The sequence below is a fragment of the Apium graveolens genome, chromosome 7, assembly GCF_009905375.1.
Source record: "Apium graveolens cultivar Ventura chromosome 7, ASM990537v1, whole genome shotgun sequence".
Taxonomy (NCBI): domain Eukaryota; kingdom Viridiplantae; phylum Streptophyta; class Magnoliopsida; order Apiales; family Apiaceae; genus Apium; species Apium graveolens.
The window spans coordinates 15,020,853-15,035,776 of record NC_133653.1 but is presented as its reverse complement, the minus strand read 5'-3'; the positions used below and the strand labels follow the sequence as shown (position 1 = coordinate 15,035,776).

Below are 14,924 nucleotides of genomic sequence, written 5' to 3'. Positions count from 1 at the left end.
ATTGTGCAATCATATCGGGGTAGTTATTGTAATGGCTATAAATTTCTCTGACTCTAATCAAATAACTTCTCCAAATTCGGGCATTTGTGTCCTTGCTATTAACTGACGGATTTAAATTGTTTCTATGTATAACATATTTTTCTAGTATTGGGACTAAAACAAGTACTTGTACACATTGCACGTACTTGTTACAATGAAGTGTGTGGTAACTATTATGGAAACTTGGATGAAGTACGAAAATTGACTTACTACAATGGTCACCATATTACGCTATTCAAATATCACTGGTTTGATAGCACAAGGAATGTAAAAGTGGATAAACACAGGATGACCACGGTAAATGTTAATTCGAAACTAAATGCAAAAGATGTGTTTGTGTTGGCTAGCCAAGCCACCCAAGTTTATTATGCCCGTAACATCAATAATCAAAGTTCTCAGTGGTACACATTGGTGACAACAAAACCCCTCCTCCTCTTGATGAAACTACATCATCTTCGGATGATGCTTTCCAGGAAGAGGTGTCAAATGCATCAACGTCCCAGGATGAACCAATAATTATTGACGATCCATCAAATTTTTTCATTGATTGCAGAAATTTTGGAAGTAATAATGAAAATTAGTCTCAAAATGAAGACGAAAATGCTACTGACAACCACAATGAAGAAGAAAATGCTGCTGACAATAGGAATGAAGAAGCAAATGTTGCTAACAGTGAGAATGCTGACTGAAGTACTGATGAGATTCATCATAATTTTACATTTGAACTTTTTACTTATTTGTAATTTTACTCAAATATTGGCCGGTATTAATTTTACTTTATTATGCATATAATCTACCAAACTATTATAATTAATAAAGAAATATAAGGTTACATTTTATAATTTTTTATGATTTCACTCCTTTTCCTATGAGTTCAATAAAGATTTAGTTTTAATATATATGTGGCTTATATTTATGTGAGTTGATCTTATTATTAGGAAACTTACAACTGACTATAAATTGATACATCATTTGTGAAATGTTTTTGTAAAATTTTCGGAATACCTAGCATTTTCTTTACCACTACTTTTACGTTTCCCTGTTTTCCCAGATTGGAGGACAATAATTCTTCTTGTAAGCCTAGCATGGGGCCTAATCGGAAGATCAACAGACACAATGTCTCCATTTTCCAGGCCACGTAATGGGGTTTTTGCCTAAAAAATAAACAAGTTCACTAAACTAAATACTAAATTTGGAAACAAGTTTGCAGAAGCATCATTCAAGAAAATCAACCAGCACTCTATCCTGTGATCCAGGAAGAGATCCCGGTCCGACTTGATCCCATCCCCTCTACATCAGAGAGTTAGTTGCATTTTGGACGGGAAATAAGAAACGTACTTTTCCCTCAGTTCTTTGCCCCTATCCTCCATGACTCCATCCTACCAAACTTGCAATACTCACCTCTAATGCAAAAAATATTTTATTGATTTATGTATATGTACTTGGGCAATATCTTTGTTTACTTGTTAATTGTATAAATTTTTTGGCATAAACACATATTTATAGCATTAAACATATGCACATCACATGTTTAGGATATTGCTTAGAGAAGCTGGATAAAGTTAACTTACACTTCATTAACTAATAAAAATACATTAACTAATAAAAATTATAGAGTTGGTCTTTTACTGGTGAATGAGGGATTAAAAGAGGTATTGCTTTTAGTTAGTTACTTCTTGGTAGCCACTTTTCTTTGTCAATGGATTTCATATTATGCAAAATCAAGAATGAGATCAAATTGAAAAGGTACTTTTAATTTATATTTAATAAAATTTAGATGTCACATTTTAAACCAAATTAACTCTATATTATTTATTCCACATGAGAATAAGATTGTGGACACTTTGAAAACAACACATTTGAGTGATCCTGAACTTTGTACCCATTTTTATGATGGAATACCGGAGTTGGTGGATGAAGACTTAGCTTTAAGAAGAATAGAAATGTTGACTTAGGTATGGAAAAGTAGCAGAGGCTAGCTTGTAGATTTTCTCATCCAGAAAAAATTTTATAACTTGGCGTGCGGGTAAAAAAGATCATTTGTTGAACTTATGTGAGGGCCATTGGCATCTTCAAGAAGATCTCACTAGGAACATCTACTAATTACGTCAAGTCCTTCTCTTTCCTTCTCTTGATCAGCTTCTATGCATCCGCGGATCCGAGCAACTCCGCGAAGGTGTCTTTGGGAACAAGTTTGCGTGGGGGGGGGGGGGGTAATACCAGTTACTCAACAGGGGCGTCAACTCATCATCTAATTCAACTAGCGTCTTTTAAATTTTTTCTTGCAATATTTTATGAAAAAAACTAAATCCCATGATTCTTCTTAACTGACTCTGTTATAAATAACACTTTGACTTTCAATAAATTTAAACGTGGGCATTAAAGAAAAACATAATACATACCTGCAGCTCTATCATAAGAGGTTCACTAGAGTCGTAAACATAATTCATAAATATCTCATCAGAAATAGGCATCTCGCTCTTTTCCCTTCTTTCTTCAACAATTTTCTGTCAATGCAAAACAAATAATCAAATGTCATCTTCACATAAAACTAAGGCCAAAGAGCAGACTTATTAAACAATTTACAAGTTAGTTGTACCTCTCACCTCTTTTTATACGGTTTTGCCCTGGTGCGGGACGTAAACTCAACCTTTTTTCACGCATTCTGCCAAGCACTGGACATTGTCTTGAATTCTGGACTTCCTCAATGGTAACAGATCAAAGCACATACCCACGGGTAGAGGTAGTAAGGCCTGAATGTTTCTCCCTTAATGGCAAGCTCTAGTTCTACATATTCCCTTTCCAAGAAATGATGCAACTTCTCTGAAAGTCACTCCCTCTCACCACTACGACAGTACTTGAAGTTCCGAGAGAGATGCGCTCTCGGCACCAAGTCCACTTTTTTTTAAGAACTCCCTCTGGATACACATAGTACTCCTGCCATAACAAATGCATAGTATTATAACAGGTAATTAAAAATATATCAGTCGGGGCGTGGCACTTGTATTTAAAGTTATTAAACTTTCCACCCATCCTATATCTTTAAAAATGTATTACAATTTACCTACAAGTATACTTACTCTAAAATTATTGATACACTTGGCGTAAAAGACTTCACGTTGTGCTCCCTTTGGCCACACCATGAGTTCATCCCATTTCATGCGAGCAACATATTCCAAAGTCTTCTTTTGTGTATTTTACTTAAAACTGCAAACAATAATAACATAATTAAAAATCTGAGGACTAACTACTAATTTTAAAATACTTGTTGAAACAGAAAAATAAATGTCGGTTGAAATGTAGTTAAAATATTGTTACAACTGTTCTTGGTTGTAACTTTGAGTTTTGTTATATAAATATGACTCTATTTCATTAAAAATGATGAATGCATGTTTTTGTTAAAATTAATATGACCTTATTTTGTCGAAAATGAAGGGTAACCGATTTCTGTTTAATATAAAAATTATCAAATTTTGTTGGAAAGAAGTGCACCTATTTTTTGTGTAATCTAATTACGGCCAAATTTATTGTTATTTATGGTGCATAATAAATTCGACAGGCTTAGTTGATTGTTTTGAGCTTATTAATTTGACTCGATTATATTATTTTAATATAAGTCAAAATAAGAAAAAAATTGGTTGCTTGTTGCCATAAAAGTCTCCTTACATTACAACCAAAATATGCAAAAATAAATAAACTACATTGCATATTAAGTTAGGAAATACATACACCTGTCACGCAATCGTTATCCGAAAGTCACAAAAATGGCAACCATGATACTAATAGTTGAAATAGTTAAACAGTACCAAAAGATTTGTAAACAGGCACAAGATTGCCCAAAGTTCACAAAATAGCATTTAAAATCTTCACAATACCAAAAGAAGTTCATAACCGACGAGGATTAAACAACGGGAAAGTGGTCTGGACTAGGGTCGATGTCTCCACCTTATTTATCGTTGATCGTGTCGTCCATCATAATCACAGTCTGAGGGGCCTCCTGCAGAATAATCAGGTAGAAGTCAGCTAGAAGAAAGTTCAACTCTCATAAAAGAAAGTTATGTAATCCTCACATTGATTTACATATAAAGAATATTCAAGAAAAAATAATAAATAGACATAGTAGTACTTGCACTCTTGAAAGTACAAAAAACTAATTTGAAATTTTCTACCTGAAACTGAACTTTAGTTTGTTGATCTCAAAGCTCATAAAATCATGAATAATAAAACAGGTACTAAAAGCAAGTACATTGCAAAAATAAATCATGATGACACACACAAATGACACACAACCTATATGTAAACTAATCTATCATTATAAACACATGAACATATTATAGTAGCCTTATCTCATCCATAGTCAATTGCACATTAAATTACCAAAGTCAACTAGGAGTGTATGACGTGAACACGTGTCTATCAAAACTTCTATTATTTGCACTCAACAATTTATCAAACTACATTTAAGTGTCCAAGTGTTCATGTTGAGTGTCTAAGTTTAAATTTATAGAGGCATTTAATGACCTTAAAATTTAAAAAGAAATACCTCTAAGATAATCTTGTCATATTCTTTCTTGATAAGGCCAAGCGGAGTTACAGCAGTACGCAAATAAAGGCTATCCCTTGAATGCTGACTAAAGTCTGCAAAAGTTGGAGAGGCTAGCTTGTTGATTTCCTCATAAAGAAAAAACTTTATAACTTCGCGTGCGGGTTAAAAAGACCATATGCTGAATGTGTGTTTGTAGGTTCAACCAGGATACGATCGAATAGTGGGTTGTTGGGCGCGGGTATGACACTATGTAAAGCAATTGGACGACCCGAGTTTAATATCAATACCAACAATAAATATTTAAATTAAAGATATGGGGTTGGAGGATTCGAACCCGATTCCCTCCCTAAATCGAGCTCTAATGCCATGTTAAGGTACGAGTCATCCTGAATCCTCAAGGTGCTGGGAATTGGGATTATGATGATCATGTCTCATATCTCAACGCCCCCCTCACTCGAAAGCTCGTTTATTCGGGTTTGAAGAATGGATCACTAGATGTGTTTTCCTTTTTTGGGCCTGCATGCGGTCAATTACTAGGTGGGGATCTTTTCCTATTTATGGGCCCATCATAGTACACATTTTCAATTACGAGATGGGGATCTCGTCCCATTTATTTGGGCCCACCAAGGTACAATGTCAATATTTTTAATAATTAATTAGAGTATTGAGGGTAGAATGGAGTTGAACCTGTGTCCTCCTCATGGAGTTGAACGTGTTTGCTCCTGTGGCCATCCTGAGCTCTAATATCATGTTAAGTAACTAATTCTTCTAAGAACTGAAGATCGTAGAGGAAAGGCATGAACATGATCTTATACACTTTAAAACTCCTTAAAGGAATGATATTTTTCACTACTATTGACAATAACAGTTAAAACCAATACCAATATGAATATCAACAACAAATATTTAAATTAAATATATGGGGTGGTAGGACTCTAACCGGAGGCCCTCCCTAAACCGAGTTTTGATTACATGTTAAGTTACTGTTCTCCTAAAATCTCCAGGTATTATAAACTGAGCTTATTAAGATCATCTCATATATAATATATTTGACTTAGTTTTAAATAATTAGTTTGCATAAAAAGAATCACACTTTATGTTACCAAAAGATTTATGTGTCATATGAAGGTACCATACATTATATATTACTAGTTTATAAACGTGCGAGATTTTTTTTCCTTTTAAATAAATATTTGCATAAACAGTTATTATAAGTAAAAAAATTTATACTTTACATTATATAAAAAATCTAAGTTGAAGTATTTAGAGAAAAAAATGGAGCTCGAAGAAAAAAAATGAATTTATTGGGTTTCAAAAGTTATATAAATCAGTTTTTGACAATTTACTTACTCGCATAAGAGGGTGGCGAAATAACTTTTAATTTTTTGATGATTTAAAAACTATTATCAAATTTATATAATCCAAAAGTTACAGATAAAAGATGATTATCAATTATACTTTAAAATTTCTATTCAATTTATTATAACCATTTATTCTTTCTTTTGACTTCTGAAATATTTTACAATATCTACTAAGACTCAATTTAGATTATTCGAAAATAAAATATACATGTGTATCATATTTAAAGTCTTTGAATTATTTGTTTATTGTAGGCCATAACGACTTTTAATAAATTTGTCCCCTTGTACTAATTTTGAGCTAAATACAAATTTTAAATAAAATATGTTTTTTTAATTAAATAGGTAAAGAAGAAGGATTCAAACTGAAGCCAAAAGAAATAAAAATATAATCATTTATTAAATTTAGTTTGATTTTATTTTGTGTCTACCTTTATTTCTATAAATCAGATTTTGATAATTTTATAATTGGGTTATAACTTACAAAATAAACCGAGTTGTTGGGCCTAATTTGGATATTTTGGATATTTTGGGCCTACATTTTCGGCCAATAATTTCACTAATTTGGATGTTTTATGCCTATGTTTTTTTACCTTAAATTAACTTGCTTAATTTGCAAGGGCCCATTAAGAATGAAAGATCCACAATTCTCCAGAAAGTCTAATATTCACAATATATAACAGAACTCAGCTATATGGCCAGGTGAGCCTAAAAGTACAACTACACATATGTTTTTGCTTGATTCATAGAGGTCAGTTTTCTTCTAGCTTTTTCTCAATAAAATTACATGTTCCATCTTATATATGCATCAAGTACAATCCATTCCATTTTACTAATTTGATACATGAATCTAATTCAATTTAGATGAGGGATGCACACCGTGTTTGGAAACAATTGTTAGAGCAACATATATGGTAAGTAAGGTGGTTGCCATATATAAATGTGATACCTCAGATGATCTTTCATTTTTTGTTTTTCATTCCCAATTATGTATCATAAAAATATTATAGATGTTTTAATGGCTAGTGTATTTAATTTGATTAGATCTTTTGTAAGCAGTATTGCAATAATGATAAAGGTAGAACCGAGTTTGGTTCAACAAAAATATTTGCACAACCATGCATATTTATTATTGTTTGTGAGGTAATCCAACCAATCAAATCTATTGTAAATTCTCGTTTTTTAATTGTTAGTTCATTATTTGTATTATTTATGTGGTAGTTAATTGAAAAGTGTACTAAAGTGTTACTTGTTTATTTTTTGTTTATAAGTTATTAATATTTTATTAGGATAATAGTAGAGGTACGAAAGTGAATCCAAATGATATATGTTATTTGTTAATAATAAACCCTTATTTACATTAACTCTACGCATAACAATATTTGAAGTATCATCACGTCAACAATGCCAAATACCATGTCATTTGTACCAAATTTTCTTATCTAATTTGGTATCCGTAGCAGTACTCATTTTTTTATTATAATCATATATGTTGCATTTAACTCCATTTTAAATAGTATAATGTTTCATATATTACTTTTTATTCAATAATTATAAATATATTTTATAGTAAAATCTTTATATTTTTTTTAATTTATTAAGTTAGGAATACAAAATATTTATAGTAGGAAGAAAAAAACCCAAAAGATTCTGACAATCTTGTATGCAGATAGTTGTGCTTACAGTTATACTATTAGAAATGGAACATGGCTTATGATTATTGTTATGGTGAACACTCTAATTTTTAAACATGGATGTACTAATATATAGAATATCATGAAGGTGAGCGTTCAATTCCTCTGAAACTTTTGGTCTATGACTGTTGGATATGAAAAACTGGTATTATAAACTTCAACAAAGAGTACAGCTTAAATAAGGAAATGTAAAATAACTAAACTGCTAGTTGCTAGAAACTAGGCACCACGATATAACAGAATCCTAAACACATTCGACCACTAACTTATTATGGAAACTCATATAAACACTTTAGAAATAAGACCGAGTCATGCATACAAACATTGCAGACAATACTAAACCAACGTTATTATTTTATGTTTGAGATTATACCCAACATTCTCCCCCTTCATCTCAAACTTACTTTGCTAGCTCTTTAACTCCCAACAAATTGCACATCTTTTCAAACTTGATAGTTGCCAATGCTTTAGTCAGACCATCTACACGCTGCTTATCCCCACTAATGTGCTTAACTATGATTTCCCCGCGCTCCACACATTATCGGATGAAATGAAATCGAATATTAATGTGTTTGCTTCTTCCATGAAATACATGATTTTTAGCTAGATCAATTGCCGATTTATTATCAATGAACAATGTTATCGGACCAATGGGTTCTCCTGTGATTTTCCCATAACATTTCGCACCGAAATTCCTTGACAAGCGGCGGCTGTAGCAGCCATAAATTCAGCTTCACATGACGATAAAGCTACCACCCGTTGTTTCTGCGAAACCCATGAAATCAAGCTGTCATTTAAGTAGTAAACAAATCCACTAGTACTTCTTCTGTCATTGCTCATTCCTCCCAGGTCGTTGTCTGAGAAACCTGTGGCCACATTGTTTCCGCTGTTTCGAGCATAAATTAACCCATACTGCACTGTTCTTTTAACGTAACGCAAAATCCTTTTAACTGCATTCATGTGAAGAATCGTAGGACGTTCCATATACCGGCTTACTATCCCCACAGAGAAGCCTATATCTGGCCTTGTGTTTACCAAGTAACAAAGACCACCAACAATACTTCTATACTTCGTTGCATCTACTGTTCGCCCACTTTCATCTCTGGTAATCTCCTCCTTAGGGTCTATAGGGTATAACGTAGGATTGCATTCAATCATGCCTGACTTTTCTAGAAGTTTAGTTACATACCCAGATTGTTTTAGCTCTATATAGCTACCTTGTTGATTCACTTCAATCCACAGATAGTAGCTGAGTCTCCCAAGGTCTGTCATCTCAAATTTCTTCCCCATTTCTTGCTTGAACTCCTCTATCTTCTACATATTTTCTCCTGTGATTAGAGTATCGTCTACATACACGTCTACGATCAAACATTCACTTCCCTTTCCCCTGATGTAGACATAATTCTCATAAGGACATCGTTCAAATCCCAGCCTTCCAAGACTTTGATTAAGTTTAGCGTACCAGGCTCGAGAAGCTTGGCCCAACCCATATAAGGCTTTGAATAACTTGTAAACCAAATATTCTTTTCCCTTCTTTTCAATTCCCTTCGGTTGGACAACATAAACATCTTCTGTAATCTCTCCACTCAAGAAGGCTATCTTAACATCTAAATGATAAACTTGCCACGAATTCCTTGCTGCTAGAGCCAATAACATCCGTACTGTTTCCAGATGCGTAACTGGTGCAAAAGCTTCTTCGTAATCAATATCCTGCTCCTGAACATAGCCTTTCGTGACAAGGTGTGCCTTATGTTTAACTACATTCCCAGCTGCATCCTTCTTTATTTTGTAAATCCACTTGAGCCCAATTACTTTTTGATTTTCTGGTAATTCCGTGAGCTTCCAGGTGCCATTTCTCTCTATCGAATCAATTTCTGCCTCCATGGCCTTTTTGCAGTTTCTCTCTTTAGATGCTTCTCTGAAATTTGCAGTTTCTTCATTTCCCATAAGATACACCTCTTCATCCATTACCACTTCGTGAGTATCATCGTAAATATCACTGACCAGACGGGTTTTCTTTGGCTCAGTGCTATCGTTGTAAGAATTCTGATTCAATCTTGACACTGGTGATTGAGACAATGGCGTACCAACATCATGCTTTTCCATGTTGTGTGCTATATTTTCTTCAACTGAATCTGGATTCAAACTTCACACTGGTATTTGAGACAATGGCGTACCAACATCATGCTCTTCCCTGTTATATGCTGTATTTTCTTCAACCTCTGCAACTGACTCTGGATTAAGTGGGAACACCACCTCTGTCATATCATTTATGCTTTTACTACGCCTTAGATTGGATTCCGCAACCCCAAGAAACCGTTACTAAAGGCCAAAAAAGCGTTGTTAAAGGCCAAAAAAAGGCTGTGGCGACTCTTTTCCGGGGTTACAATTTTAGGCATTGCCATAGAGTTTTTTGCAACCCCGGTGACACCCTATTACAACCCTTATTTATCCGTTACAGGAACGTGCTACTGCAACACCAATGTGGTTCCAATAGGTCTTGAAAAGTGTTACAGTAGGGTTTGGGCTACCAGTACAATATTTGTGGGCCATATGTGGGGCCCTTTATCATCTATGGCAACACCTGAACTGTAAAAAATTGAAATATACTTTTCAAATACTTGATTTCCCATAAATTTAACAACATTCAAAACCAATTCAATTCATCCAACTAGTCTTAACTACACATCCAACCATTACATTCTGTCCAACCAGTAATTAAAATCCATCACACCAAAATATAACTTAAGAAATACAAGTACTCTTGCTAAGAACTAAACATGCAAGATAACGCAAAAGCATACAAGTCTTTGAAAATAATGTAGAAGAGAGATAACAAATGGTCCAAGTGCTACGACCACCGATAAGAGGAGTACCATCAGCTCCTCCTGTGTGACCTGAAATTGTCCCACAAATATGAGCAATGTCAATGTTTAACCCGTGGTTTGCTTCAAGTAATTTCTGCAGGACCAAGCTCAGGTTATCTTGAACCTTCATATGCAAGTGCCATCTACGGTCTTATAATCTGTTCCGCGAACCTGCATGGAGATGAATTCAATCAGTGCTAAAACAAAGATAATATAAGATTGATCCCACTCTTCCGGATGACTGGAAATACAACAAATACATTTTTTAAGATAAAAGATAAAATACTGTTGTAATTAAAGCTTATGACCTGTGTTGGATCAAGGAAACATCTTCTAAGATATAAAACGTGTAGGATCCAAATGTAAACCAGACACTTATATGTATAGATATATGTGAATGAAATTAGAGATCGTGCAGGCAAAAATAAACTCACTGTATTTGCAACTGAACTGATAGACTCAAAGTTACAGATGATAAAGAGAAAACTGATAAACTACCACTTCCTAATAATGCTCTACTACTCCAGATAAGAAAGGACTCTCCTACAAACTCTCCAACTAAACAGAGACTAGTTCAGCCCGCAACAAACATGTTAGCCAGCTATTTATTTTCCTAATAAACAAAAATACTAGCTTAGATTAAATATAGTTTCAACACTCCCCCGTAATCTAAGCTGGTTACTGCAGATCCTTCAGGCCAAGCAACGTTCGCATTCTTTCAAATTTAACCGTGGACATTGGCTTTGTAAGAATGTCTGCTCTTTGCTCCTCAGTCTTCACATGTTTAACCTCGATATCACCCCGTTCTACACACTCTCGAATGAAATGATAGCGTATGTCGATATGCTTGCTACGTCCATGAAATACCGGATTTCTTGCTAAATCAATAGCACTTCTGTTGTCCACATAAATTGTGACTACACCTAGTTTTAAGTCTGTAATTTTCCCAAGCAAGTTCCTCAACCAAACTGCCTGGCAAGCTGCAGCTGTTGCTGCCATAAACTCAGCTTCACACGATGACAAAGCCACACAACGCTGCTTTTGTGACACCCAAGTTATAAGGTTCTCATCAAGATAAAATGCCATGCCACTGGTACTCCTCCGGTCTTCTATATTCCCAGCTAAATCACTATCCGAGTATCCTGATAACAGGTTATTTCCAGCCCTCTTTGTGTATACCAGACCATACCCCACAGTGCCTTTAACATAACGTAATATCCGTTTAACAACATTATGATGTAGAGCAGTTGGACGCTCCATGTATCGACTCACAACCCCAACAGCATATGCTATGTCAGGGCGTGTGTGTACTAAATACCTTAAACCCCCGACTAAGCTCTTAAACTGTGTTGCATTCACTGGTTTCCCTTTGCTGTCCTTGTGCAACGTCAATTTTGTTTCCATCGGGTACCTGGCTGCATTACAATCAATCATACCTGCTCTCTCGAGTAGCGTCTTAGCGTAGGCAGATTGCCTAAGTTCAATGTACTCTCCATTTTGACTGACTTCAATGCCAAGATAGTGTGATAACAAACCCAGATTGCTCATGTCAAATTCTTGACTCATTTGAACCTTGAATTTTTCTATAATTGTAGCGTTCATACCAGTGATTAACAAATCATCGACATAGACTCCAATCACCAAAGCTTCATCCCCTTCACGTTTAGTATAAACGGCATGCTCGTGTGGGCATTTTTCAAAACCCAAACTCTCCAAATATTTATTCAGCCGTGCATACCAAGCGCGGGGCACCTGCTTGAGTCCATAAAGCGCCTTCCTTAGCTTGTACACCAAATGTTTCCCAGTTTCTTTTACAAACCCTTCTGGTTGCTCGACATAAACTGTTTCTTGCAATTCCCCATTGAGAAAAGGAGATTTCACATCTAGATGATGGACTTGCCACCCGTTTTTGGCTGCCAAAGCAAGTAATAACCTCACAGTTTCAAGTCGTGTCACCGGCGCAAATACCTCCTCATAATCAATTCCTTGTTTCTGCACGTACCCTTTCGCAACGAGCCTAGCTTTATGCTTAATGACATTCCCTTCTGTGTCCCTTTTCAACTTGAAAACCCATTTAAGTCCCACTGTCTTATGTCCTGTTGGCAATTCAACCAACTCCCATGTTTTGTTCCGTTCTATCGAATCAATTTCGTCTTGCATTGCTCTCTTCCAAACCTGTTCAGTGACTGCTTCTCTGTAACTACTTGGTTCATCAATTCCCATGAAAAACAACTCGCTTTCAGCTTTAACTTCCTCTGTTTCATTGTATATATCACCTAGTAATCGAAAATGTCTTGGCTGACTACTAACATCACTCTCTTGTGTGTTGCTCTCCCTCGTAACAGACTGAGTACTACCAGACCCAGCACTCGGCTGAAAAACTGTGGTGTTAGGATCTGTACTCGCACTTGAAAATTGTGGCCTACTAGGTGTCCCATGGCTAGACCTTGTACTCGTGTTTGAGGTCTGTGGCGTATCTGGTGCCTCATGGCTCTCAAAATCTTCCTGACTTGACCAACTCGAGCCACTGTTTATCAGATGAATGTACCAATTGTCCCTGAATTTTCTTCTTGTTTATTCCATTCCCAAGCCTTTGATTCTGCAAAAACCACATCCCTGCTTACGTGCATACTTCCAGAGACAGGATCGTATAGACGATAGCCCTTCGTTCCAGGTTCTTTACCTAAATAGATTACTGGCTTACTTCGATCACTTAACTTTGTTGTGTGCACCTGTGGTAGCTTCATATATGCTACACAACCAAATATCTTGATATGTCCTATATCTGGTTTTGTTCTGGTCCACGCCTCATAGGGAGTTTTTTCTGAAAGAGCTCTAGTCGGTAATCGATTTAGTACATACACTGCATGACCAGCAACTTCACCCCAAAATTCTGATGGCACCTGCATTGTTCTCAACATACTACGAGACATTTCAACAACGGTTCTGTTTCTACGCTCTACAACTCCGTTTTGCTGTGGAGTGTAGGGCGTAGTGAAGTGTCGTATAATTCCTTCATTTTCAATAAATTCTACAAACACTTTCGAGGTGATACCCCTCCTTTATCTGTCCGGAAAATTTTAATCTTTTCTTCTGACTCATTCTCGACCATTACTTTAAATTTCTTGAAAACACATAGTGCCTCATCCTTAGTTTTTAACATGTATATCCACATCAACCGAGTGTAATCATCTACCAAGAGGAAAAAATACCTGTTGCCTCCTTTAGTTGCTGGTGTGATAGGACCGCACAAATCGCCGTGAATCAATTCTAGACGTTTTGTTGCTCGAAACTCTGATTGTTTGGGAAAAGATTTTCTTGGGTGTTTTGACATTAAATATCCCTCACATATCTCCTTTAGTTGAGTAAATTCAGGAAAACCACGTACAATTCCCTTTTCAGACATCATATTCATTGTTTTGTAGTTTACATGGCCAAGACGTGCGTGCCAAAGCCTTGGTAATTCCTCCCGTTTGCTCATTAAACACATAGGATCCGGTACGGTCTCCAGAGTAATCTTGTATAGTCTGTTTGCTGATCGTTGTACCTTCATAACCAACCTTTCTTGACCATCGTATATCCACAAGTAGTCCTCCTTCAGGATTACTTTGTTCCCATTCTCTGAACGTTGACCAAGTGAGATTATATTGTTACACAAATCCGGAATGAAGTACACGTCATGAAACATTAGCTCTTCACCATTTTTACACTGAAACCCAACTGTTCCCTTTCCTTTTATACTTACAGTCGAACCATCACCAAAACGAACCAGGCCAGTTACTTCGTCATCCAATGTTTTAAATTTCGATCTAAAACCAGACATATGGTTAGATGCCCCGTTATCTAAATACCAAACATTTGAGTCAATTCTTTTATCAGAATTGTGACTTAGTTTTGGCACAGTATCCTGTTCATTCAGCAACAGCTGATTCCTTTCTTTAACCTTGTGTTCAACCAATAGCAATGCTGGCTCATCGTCACCCTGAGCTTGTGTTAGATGTGCTTCAGTTTTAACATTCCTCCTTCTCTCTCATTTTGGCCTACGGCATTCAGCTGCATAGTGGCCATAGATATTGCAATTGAAACATTTTATCTCCCTCCTATCTCGTACTGAGCGTCCTCCATCACGAGAAGCGCCAGCACCTAAGTTTTTAATACCTGAAACCACATCGCCTTTGCTGGTTTTTTCAGCCATTCTTCCCGTGTAAGCAGTAAATGTCCTTCATTCTTTTGCCGTTTTCTCCACTCCTCCTCGGTTAACAAAAGTTGTTCTCCACAAACTTCAGTTTTACCCCGTAGTCGTTCTTCATACGCCTTAAGAGAACCCACTGCTTCTTCTATTGTCATTTTCTCGAGATCTCCAAACTGTTCGATAGTAGCCGTAATATGTAAGAATCTGGACGGAACGGATCGCAGCAGT

The 14,924-nt window shown here is 35.8% G+C and overlaps 1 protein-coding gene across 1 annotated transcript; it reads right to left on the bottom strand.

The window, feature by feature from the left end:
• Window positions 1-8,276: 8,276 nt before the first annotated feature.
• LOC141673311 (secreted RxLR effector protein 161-like) lies at window positions 8,277-8,927 on the bottom strand. The gene has a single exon (XM_074480046.1). It carries the CDS (start codon window positions 8,925-8,927, stop codon window positions 8,277-8,279), a length of 651 nt encoding a protein of 216 aa, XP_074336147.1.
• Between the last annotated feature and the right edge of the window lie 5,997 nt (window positions 8,928-14,924).